Source organism: Panulirus ornatus, chromosome 52 (genome assembly GCF_036320965.1).
Source record: "Panulirus ornatus isolate Po-2019 chromosome 52, ASM3632096v1, whole genome shotgun sequence".
NCBI classification, from domain to species: Eukaryota; Metazoa; Arthropoda; class Malacostraca; order Decapoda; family Palinuridae; genus Panulirus; species Panulirus ornatus.
The window spans coordinates 21,982,998-21,994,867 of record NC_092275.1 but is presented as its reverse complement, the minus strand read 5'-3'; the positions used below and the strand labels follow the sequence as shown (position 1 = coordinate 21,994,867).

The following is an 11,870-nucleotide window of genomic DNA, read 5'->3' as shown; positions in this document are numbered from 1 at the left end:
ACATACCCATTTTTGCTTTCCGAGATAATGTTCTCGACTTCCACACATTCTTCAAGGCTCCCAGGATTTTCGCCCCCACCCACCCTATGATCCACTTCCGCTTCCATGGTTCCATCCGCTGCCAGATCCACTCCCAGATATCTAAAACACTTTACTTCCTCCAGTTTTTCTCCATTCAAACTTACCTCCCAATTGACTTGATCCTCAACCCTACTGTACCTAATAACCTTGCTCTTATTCACATTTACTCTTAACTTTCTTCTTTCACACACTTTACCAAACTCAGTCACCAGCTTCTGCAGTTTCTCACATGAATCAGCCACCAGCGCTGTATCATCAGCGAACAACAACTGACTCACTTCCCAAGCTCTCTCATCCCCAACAGACTTCATACTTACCCTTCTTTCCAAAACTCTTGCATTCACCTCCCTAACAACCCCATCCATAAACAAATTGCAGTGGAATTTATTAAAAAAGGGGGTGACTGTATTATTGACTGGTTGGTAAGGTTAGGTTAGCAACCAACCTCACAGACTCCATCCCATCACATGAATAGCAACTTCCTATATAAACACAAGTCTACCACACACACAGCAACCCACCCGTACAGACACCAACCTACCACATGCAAATGAGCTGATGGTATTCTCACTTATTTGCTTTACTTTTGCTACATGTTAGCTTCATCAATGAAGCCACTATATTCTTATATTCATAGACACACAATATCAGTCAGGGAAATAAAAATGGTCTTTGTTATATACAGTTTATATTTCACATTTGAATATCAGTTAACACATCAGGTTTTCTCTTTAAAACTCATAGTAAGGTGAGATTCCTCACATATGGCTCCTGGTGAGGCATACCTAGTGGTCAGGATACAGCAGACTTCCCAGGAAACACTTGGATATGGCCATCTTTCACTACAGATTAGCTGACCCCATCATTAAGTTTGGTTCAACTCGATACAGTACAGGAATAAATCAAGAACATGTCTCTATCATATTTTCCTTGAGAGTACTGACTCCACAAGGCTTTCGTCTGTATCATGGTGGATTTCAAGCTGATGCTGCGTTCGTGGCTGTCATGTTGTCTAATGGTAAATTGGGACGAACAAAATAAAGTAGTTGTGACTTTCAGACAGATATCTATAGAAGAAATAAGCTATGGTGTTCAAATAAACATTTTCTAATGCCCATTCCATTATCAATCTTATATATATATATATATATATATATATATATATATATATATATATATATATATATATATATATATATATATATATATATATATATATATATATATATATATTCCTATGAGTCCACGGGGAAAATGAAACACAATAAGTTCCCAAGTGCACTTTCGTGTAATAATCACATCATCAGGAGAGACACAAGAGAGAAATATAAGTCAGATGATATACATCGAAGTGACGAAGCTAGGACGCCATTTGGTAAACATGCAATTGTCCAAGACAATTTGACAATTGCATATCTACCAAATAGCGTCCCAGCCCCGTCTCTTCGATGTATATCAACCGACTCACATTTCTCTCCCGTGTCTCCCCTACGATGTGATCATCACACGTCATGTTTACCAAATGGCGTCCTTGCTTCGTCACTTCGATGCATATCAACTGACTTATATTTCTCTCTTGTGTCTCCCCTGATGATGTGATTGTTACACGAAAGTGCACTTGGGAACTTATCGTGTTTCATTTTCCCCGTGGACTCATAGGAATATCTTGATCACGCGCAAAATTGTGATCCTTTCCAATAAATATATATATATATATATATATATATATATATATATATATATATATATATATATATATATATATATATATATATATATATATATATATATATATATATACATATATATATATATATATATATATATATATATATATATATATATATATATATATATATATATATATATATATATATATATATATATATACTCTGATGAACGCTGCAATATCTATGACACTTTAAATAATAGTGTCCGAGACATTTCCTTAATTCACTTGTAGTTTTGCTAAAGAATCTCTTTACAATGTTCATCCTAAAGAACCACTTGTGAACAAAAATTTGCTAATAATAACCTATTGTGAGAACTTGCTTAATGTTACTGTTTTGTTTTAACTTTGGCATTAATGTAGTCTTCGGCAATGATAGTGAGGTCAGGAAAAGTCTTGTCACAAATTCTGTAACTTGTCAGAAGAGTTGAGTGGTCAAGCTGGTAAGGTTCTTGATATCAGGGTAGAAACATGAAATTAATGTTACGTATGATCAAGGATCTAATGCAATATTTATCCACCTCAAAAACTTTAGTCACCAGACTGACTGGAACAGTGTTGAAGTTATTACATACAATAAATCAGTGATGGAGAGAAACATTGTTGCATCATCTCTTACCAAACATAACAAATATCACTACGAATCAAAATGTTGGTTTATATAAATCAGGTAACTTTATAAGTGTAAAAAAAATGTATATGTTTCCCAGAACATAGGTTAACCTGAGTTTGTAACTTGAGAGAGGTGAGGTCGTCGAGTGTGACCTGTGCCCTAATCCCTTCACCTGGTGTATCATATTCTGGTTCTGTATATCTGTACACAGTCCTGACATTGAAATCATACGAAAGCGCTCGACTCCTCGTATATTCTTTCTTCTTAGATATGGCAGTCAGCCTTTAAGTTATGGCTGACACAAGTTATCTAAGAGAATAACATATCAAAATAATAAATTATACAAAAGATAAGTACAAAAATGTAAATATATATCTATCACAAATAAATATACTCGAAAATTATATACTTGTATCGGGAAAAAACTATATTCTTGGCTTGAGATCAAGAAGACGCATTGGCAACACAAAGCAACGCTTATATGAAGGTTGACCCCATGGGAAACTATCCATTCACCATGGTTGGTCAACTGACATTAACAGCTCCCTTGATCAAGACAGTCGACTAGAACATTATGGCATACGCTACCTCAAACAGGTCCCTGAGCTGATTTGATCAGCTCGGTGAAGAAACTGTGTTTTCTAAGTTCTACATGTCAAACTGTAGATGTGGTATATTGTGTGTTTGGTTAAAACACTTTGTCATGTCATTTCGTCATGTGATATCATGAATTATGAAGCAATATATCTGAATTAGATCATGCGACCCCTTAACAGAGTGCTTGATTCAAGTAGAAAATATGAGACTAATCGCTATTCTGTGGATGATGAGAGGGACAGAGAGAACTGTACAGTCAAAGGCTTGGTAGAGGGCTTATGTGAATGAAAACAAATGGACGTCAGTGATATCATGCAGAAGTATACTTGTGGACTTCGTACCCTGTCACCGTAATTGTCAATCCCCGTGAGGATTATGTGGAGAGTAATGGCTGCGGAGGAGTAGGAGGTGTGTTCGTAAAGGCAGGCGTTCCAGTTGGAGTAAGGAGAGGAGATCCACCCTTCACTTGCGTCCTGCACTGAGAATACTGACCCACCTCTTGAAGTGTTCCATATCTCCATGTCGCTCCGTGGCATAGACGCACCACTGGAAATCCATGTTGTAGAAGCAGTTCTTCCTGAGGAAACGTAGATACATCTGTGTTAAGAACTCAAGTTATGTATTTAATGAAGGCAGTCTTATATCTTTCCCTTCCTCGTCAAAATACCATACACAACGTATTCTTCAAATGATTTTTCATATGTTCGTATAGACATAGTGATATAAAATGACACAAGCATTCATCAGTTAAATCATAACTATTACTTTTACCCAACAAGAGAACTAATACTCATATCACCATATGTCTTCATCGTTATACCTTCCTTACCCTTGTAAAAGTACTTGATTCAATTATCTTTATGACCTACGTATTGCTGAGTGAATATGCCCTTTTGTTAACAGTGACAACACAATCAACTGTAATCCTTGTTATACGATTGGATTTTCAAAATATATATTAGTGTATCAACATATGTGTGTGTGTGTGTGTGTGTGTGTGCGCGTGCAAATTTTCTTGAAAGTCATGAAAACTGATAATCTTTTGAACGCCTCTTATTACTCCTCCTTGACAAATGGTGTAATTCAAAGTACTATGTGTTAAGTTCTAGCTCCTTGACCTCGTGTAGAGAAATAACACTCCCCTCCAGACGTACCCCTGGTACATTCCACGTCTCCTGGAGGCCAAGGTTCGACGTAGATTATCCCTCCCTCACAACGTCTCCAGAATACTCACTTGCAACTCTCCCCGACGTTATTGTTGCGGAAGATGTTGGCACAGTCGTCGCAGACCCATACCACCTTCTCGTAGATGTCACGATTGCCCATGGCACCCACACACTCGTGGTCAATGAATCTGGCTGACGTTTCCTGGGCGACGAAACCTCCCAGAACGACTGCCGCCACGACCAGCACGCGAACCCTCTGTAAAGATAGAAGTACAGGGTGTGAGGAGGGTTTAGCCCAACGTTAGCGCGAGTGGGTATGATAGATGGCTGATAATTTATGGCCCCGCCACCACGACACTCTGGCGTCCATTCATAAGCTCCGTATCCTTTTATTCTCCTCCCGACAAAGGTTTTCGTGATGAAACATCTTATTTTTAGTTACCAGCTATTTATATAGGATCATGTTACACACACACACACACACACACACACACACACGTTCTTTTTTCATACTACTCGCCATTTCCCGCGTTCGCGAGGTAGCGATAAGAACAGAACTGAGCCTTTGAGGGCTCACTTGGCCCCCCCTTCTCTGCTCCTCCTTTTGAAAAATTATAAACGAGAGGGGAGGATTTCCAGCCTCCTGCTCCTTCCCCTTTCAGTCGCCTCTTACAACACGCAGGGAATACGTGGGAAGTATTCTTTCTCTACTATCCCCATATATATATATATATATATATATATATATATATATATATATATATATATATATATATATATATATATATATATATATATATATATATATATATATATATATATATATATATATATATATATATATATATATATATGTGTGTGTGTGTGTGTGTGTGTGTGTGAAGATAGATAGATAGATAGATAGGCATTTCTGGACTCCGCTTGCTTGTTGTTACACCCCAAGTATAAAAAATACCCTCAGCAAGGTTACATCGTCGGAGTACAATCTCAACGAAGAACTCCAAGAGAGTCCATCCTTTCCCTGCTACTGGTTGTAGTGTATCGTTATCATAGTTATATATAATCCCTTACCATTAAATGCGTCCCACAGGCCACTGGGATGGGATTCCTTTGCTGCTTTATACATATAAATGATTCCCTGGCGGATCCACTTGCTCTGTGGAACTACGTAGACGACTCTACTACCATCAGTATCAATAATGGCATTAGCTCTCCCTCTCACACAACCTTCAGAATTGGACCATGTCCTAACCCAAGCTGTTTATCAAACCCCAGTTTCCTCCCTCCCTGTCCTACAAGCTTAGTGTGATTTTATTCTGGATGATACACCAATTTGGAATGAACATTCAACTGCTGTTATCTTCTTATCTCCCCGTGTTCCTTGTACTTGAAGCGAAACTCACTGATACACTTTTCATTCTTATCATCTTCATTCAATCCTCTTCAACTGGTCTTCCGCCCTCTTAACACATTACGCAACGGGAGCTACTGGAAAATGTGCTGACACTGGCATGCACAATCATCGTCTGTCCCCCTTACACCACCTACCAAGAGGCTCTCAAACACACTGATGCTCCCAACTGTCTCTCTCTCTCTCTCAAGGTCTCACCTAAGCTTCATCAGACAACCTGGTGATAAACTACGGCATCAAACTCGCCACCATTATCAAGAGGGAGGTTATCGTAGCTTATCTCTGATAACGCCATTGAACAGAAAACGTAGAAAATGCACGAGGGGTAATTACATCATTACTGGCAGCTGATAACATGATGATTAAAGATGAAAGTTATAATTGCTGGCAAATGCACGGCATCATTAGACAGACGTGATTGAAGAAGTGTCTGCCATCAGGAATGTCATGCATCCCTGATATCGTCACGCATTACACACACACACACACACACACACACACACACATATATATATATATTTTTCTTTCTTTCTTTCAAACTATTCGCCATTTCCCGCGTTAGCGAGGTAGCATTAAGAACAGAGAACTGGGCCTTTGAGGGAATATCCTCACCTGGCCCCCTTCTCTGTTCCTTCTTTTGGAAAATTAAAAAAAAAAACGAGAGGGGAGGATTTCCAGCCCCACGCTCTCTTCCCTTTTAGTCGCCTTCTACGACACGCAGGGAATACGTGGCAAGTATTCTTTCTCCCCTATCCCCATATATATATATATATATATATATATATATATATATATATATATATATATATATATATATATATATATATATATATATATATATATTATCACTTTACCCCTCATGATATGAGGCGTGTCCTGTGTTTTCTAGGTTACACTACGGGGCTACGGGTCACTGACCAGTTGGGGGTGGTCACAATAAGTCATAAGGGTCATGAAACGAGCACCTCTTAGACATTTGTTGAGGGTCTGTTCCTAGAAAGAGATAATTACCATTTTAAGCACTGGAGCGGCTCAACGTCGAAGGGACATGAGGGAAGCGTGCGGGGATAAAGATGAGAATAATGGAATGGGAGGGAGAGACAAAAACAGAAAGATAGACATGGGAATGAAGTTAACGAGGTGATAGACTCATGGAAGTGGACAAGGAAGTACTGTCTGCTTATTCGTTCAAGCGTTGGTAGCGGGAAAATGAAACTGAGGCGGTGACGTTGGTGAGGAAAGTTAGTGCATAAGACAGAGTGCGAGTTGTGTTATCACGGGGCTGATGGACTCATCTACACCGTGTGGATATTGGATGAAAAGTGGACGTGTGAATAGGATGTCAAGATGATGGGGAAAGTATGGGAATGGAGATGTCCTTCGTAAACTGATAAATATCTTTGATTGTTAGTTCGTATGTGAAAAAATATTTTAGGGTATTCATTAGATTAGCAATGTACTCAAAATTTTAGATCCAAGTTCCAAGCGACTAGACAAAAGTCCATATACTAATATATATATATATATATATATATATATATATATATATATATATATATATATATATATATATATATATATATATATATGTATATATATATATATATATATATATATATATATATATATATATATATATATATATATATATATATATATATATATATATTTATATATGAAATTGGCGGTAACATCGATGTTTAATTGACACCCACAACAAAATTATGACAGGCGAATGGAATTAATAGGCAGAGAGAGAGAGAGAGAGAGAGAGAGAGAGAGAGAGAGAGAGAGAGAGAGAGAGAGAGAGAGAGAGAGAGAGAGAGAGAGATGACGATGTCCTCAGCAAGCAGGCAGGGGGAGAAGGGACTAACCTGTGCAGAGAGGCCTAACGCCGCTTGGGACACCATCCCTCGCGAGATAACTTCAGTCGTCGAGATGCAAAGTGTAATACCTTCTCAGCCTGCAGGTCTCGTTCTCTCTGGGTAACTCGTGACAACAGCGTCCAGAAACGAGGGTCAAGTTCTAATGGAATGGTCCCTCCACCGGGTGATGCGATGGGGTAAATCACCGTCAAAGACAAGCAGCAGGAGGAGTCAGGGGTACAACGTGGGTGGAGCAGGTCAGTGGCCGCAGGTGAGCCGATCGAGGTAGAGTCCTGAATGGTAAGAGTCAAGATGCACCGCGTCGCGGCTGCGGAGGATCTCGTTCTATGCCTGGTCTTAGACGTCGACGTATAGCCACTCTTATATGCCGAGGCACCGCCGCCTCATGACGTCACACGTTCGTGGTGGTGGGGAGGCGACACACACACACACACACACACACACACACACACACAGACCCCACCACCACCACCACCACCATCCCTCCCTCTCCGGTTCTCCCATTGGTCACCGAGACTCACTTTTCTGGCTGCAGTAAATGATTTCTGCCACCCAACACACCCGCTTCCTTACATGATCTTCCCTAGCTATGGCAAATCAGGCGACACTTGGCATGCTATCCTTCTCTCCACGTATCATAAACGTTCACTCCTAATACGGCACCTCTGAGTCGTCAGATGGCGTAATCTCTCCAGGGATAGTTTCGGTAATCCCCATCATTCATTCACGTGCGGCGTCATCACTATTTACTTATCAATGAACCGACGTAATTTCAGAGGGAGAATCTTCTCTCTCCTACCCTAACGTCATCAACAACACCAAGTCTTCCCCTCAACACCGAAAATATCCTCTACTCCGGTGCGGTAGCCTCACGTCCTCCTGGTAGGGACGAGAGAGATATACGCCTTCCACAAACACTCGTCAAAAGCGTCTAGTCCATCCGTGAGGAAATTCGTTCCCGGAATCTACGTGCGTCTCGCTCCGCCACAAACCCCGCGCCTGAGCGGATGCATGTAGTCCCTTGCCCACCTATCTTCGAACTACCAGAGAGGGAATAGATTCCCATCGGTTGGAGCCAGTTCCAAATTACTTTTTCATGCAATACGTCAAAGACTATGACATGAGTTACCTCACTTTCTCGAGTCGGGACGATACTGCCTCTTGATTACCCTGGGGTTGAGTGAGCAATCGGCGGCGTCTCCTCCGTGGTGTGAGCAGCCTACACTCGCGGGCAGGCAGCGCGTCCAAAGGGGAAATGACGCAACAACCGGCGTATCACACGTTGTTAATGATCCACTTGAATGAGAGCCCTTGTGATGCTATCACCTGAGAATGATGTTACAATCTGGATGTGCTGATACACCTCACCTTGGAACAACGAACAACTGACTGACCGTCCGAGCGTGGGACGTACCTACCTGTCGCTCGGCAGAGAGAGGGAGGGAGGGAGTGCGATTCGCCCGTTTGCAGCGGCTTGGTATGTCGCAGGCCTTTTGTCCTGGGGTGTCCAAAGAACGGGATATGAAGCGGGATTCAGTACTTCAGGTATCAGTTATATATATATATATATATATATATATATATATATATATATATATATATATATATATATATATATATATATATATATATATATATATATATATATATATATTCCTATGAGTCCACGGGGAAAATGAAACACGAAAAGTTCCCAAGTGCACTTTCGTGTAATAATCACATCATCAGGGGAGACACGAAAGTACACTTGGGAACTTTTCGTGTTTCATTTTCCCCGTGGACTCATAGGAATATCTTGATCACGCGCAAAATTTTGATCCTTTCCATCATATATATATATATATATATATATATATATATATATATATATATATATATATATATATATATATATATATACCTTTCTGAAAACTCTTGGATATTCCCAAAATTTGTCGCTACGGCCCGAGAGTCGCCCATGTGGAGTCGAGGGACGGGACTCGCACAAGGAAATTACGATACGTCCGACGGTTCAGTTTGCCTCATGGGGGTCCACGATTCGCTAATCTCGTTTCGTCATGGTCGAGCCGACTCCGGAATGTCCGGGCGAGGGAGACGATGGCCACATGCCTCATCACGTTTGCTGTAAGGACCGTGCGGTTCTCCCACAGTGGACTTAATACTTACCGGACACCACTAAACATAACCGAAATTATTTCGGATAACCTCACCGTACTGAGAGATACAGACGTGTATATGCGTATGTGCAATTACCTATCAAATTTTTACTCTCGTTGGGCTCCAGATTGTGACACTGGGTAAGTTAGCGCGTAGTGTTCACCGCAGGAAATCTTCGAGTTGATAAAAAGGAATGCGAGATACTAGTCTGTAAGAGTAATGTATGAGGCAGATGGTGAGTTTGTGGACTGAACGCCAGGTTCCCATACATATGTGCGGAGGAGGAGGAGGAGGAGGAGGAGGAGGAGGTAAAGCCCTCGCCCAGGGCACTTGACAGCACTTGCGCGTCGTCACTCCTCCTCCCTGTACCCAGGCGGTCATAACTCGTTGATTGGCTGTCGAGTCCCAACTACTACCTATGTGTGTATGACAACTATACGTGTGGTATATGTTGCCCCGTCTCCTGACCTCGATCAAATGCATCATGTCTTTATTCCTATGTATGCATACATTCCAGCCGAAGCCAGGTACTCATTTGTCGACTAGCCTCGAAGGGAGGGTGGATATCCAAGTTGGATAAGGGCTGACTGCCCTTATTCGAACCTCTGCTGATCCGACCTAGGCCTGGCTTATGCTGTCACTGACGTTAATCATTGCACCACGGTGGCCCATACGTGTGTGTGTGTGTGTGTGTGTGTGTGTGTTGTAGGCTGCCATCACTAACCAGTAGACCTAAGATATTTGTAGGGGGAAGAACACATTTAGAATATTATCAACTCATTTGAACTATAAAAAGACGCTAACCTAATGCTTGAACAAAAGCGCTACCCAGAGCAAGCAAGCAAGTGTTTGATCTAACGCGGGGGAGCCAGTTTCGTCAAACATCTCAGACAGACTACGTCAAATCTTTCTCCACTAATTTTCCTTACCTCACTTGTGAGCTGTGGTTCTGCCCTTCGAGTGAACACCGTTGGGAGGGATGGGCTCCGGAGGAGGAGGAGGTGGTGGTGGTGGTCTCGCTGCCTCAACAGATGCCGCATTGTTGGATGCAAGTCGTGGAAATTAATAGCGAGAAATGAACGTGTAAAGCGATCTTGTCCAGTCGCTACCATAGGATTTCATCCTCCACCCTTAACGTCTACCAGTTCCTCCGTCTGGTCTCCGATTTCACCACGACCGAAACGACCATTGCTCTAATTTTTCTCCTAAAACTTCAGTCTAATAAAAGAACTGGACAACTGTGTCACTCCACTGGGGTTACTGACATAATAACGACGAAGCCTTGTTGAGTTAGCTTACAACTATATTTCATCTTCCTTCCCCCTTATAATTTAGCGTCATCTAATATACCTTTACGATACTTGCATCGCCACCAGTTCCTCAAAATGAGTCATGGCGAGGTGCTTGTTACCTCGTTAGCCACTGCAAGGACAATTATCCTCGACAGTTACCCGGTTTACCACCGTCATAGGTTGCAGAAGACTCTGAATGAAGGCCGAGGTCGATTTCCATCAATATATATATACATATATATATATATATATATATATATATATATATATATATATATATATATACAAATGCAGTTGACCAATACGGTGGCTCTGAGACCACGCATTATAGGCACAAGATGTACCTTAATTAACGAATCTTGGCTGCCTGCTGGAGTTGCGTGTTGCACGGTCATGCAATGAAGGGGGACACTCAGTCACTCTTGCCTTTCAGCGTACACACACACACACACACACACACACACACACACACACACACACACCTACTCATCAGCCGATACACCAGGTGCCGAAGATGGTTATCCCATATGGAACTCAGTTTACACACACGTGCCATCAGACTCTGCTTTAGGGAGGGTTATGTAAGTGTACTAAGAGAGGCAAAAGGTCTTACTGAAGCCTTCAACGTAAGGTATGATACAATTCCAATACATTTTACGAGATAAAGATATGAAATGGGGTAGGGAGTGGGAGGAGTCACATTAGCTGTATGCAAATCAAATTGTTGATATAGGATTATATAACTTTTTCTTACCCTCTTGAATGTCAAGTTCGCCAACTTTATATATCAAACTGAACTATACTATTATACCATATTCATGTCAGGGGAGACTCTGACCTTTGGTCAGGTAATATCCAAAGTTATATTTGGACCTGAAATGAGTGTATACCAGGGATGTAATGCAGTCTGTGCAGCCTAACCCCCAAGAATAAACTCA

At 41.1% G+C, this 11,870-nt stretch overlaps 1 protein-coding gene across 1 annotated transcript; it reads right to left on the bottom strand.

Annotated features, from left to right (window-relative positions):
- Window positions 1–1,976: 1,976 nt before the first annotated feature.
- Window positions 1,977–7,956, bottom strand: LOC139764979 (gonad-inhibiting hormone-like). Its single transcript, XM_071692032.1, has 3 exons — window positions 7,472–7,956; window positions 4,255–4,442; window positions 1,977–3,597 (listed from the first exon to the last, which is right to left on the bottom strand). The coding sequence occupies exons 1-3, from the start codon at window positions 7,505–7,507 to the stop codon at window positions 3,483–3,485; spliced, it is 339 nt and encodes a 112-aa protein (XP_071548133.1). The 5' UTR covers window positions 7,508–7,956; the 3' UTR covers window positions 1,977–3,482.
- Window positions 7,957–11,870: the final 3,914 nt, after the last annotated feature.

Bases quoted from the DNA above. Each gene is read 5' to 3' on its own strand.
- LOC139764979 (XM_071692032.1), bottom strand. From the start codon at position 7,507: ATGGTGTCCCAAGCGGCGTTAGGCCTCTCTGCACAG. The intron at 4,443-7,471 runs GTTAGTCCCTTC...CTATCTTTACAG, and splicing joins CGTTAGGCCTCTCTGCACAG to AGGGTTCGCGTGCTGGTCGT. The intron at 3,598-4,254 runs GTGAGTATTCTG...ACGTTTCCTCAG, and splicing joins AACGTCGGGGAGAGTTGCAA to GAAGAACTGCTTCTACAACA.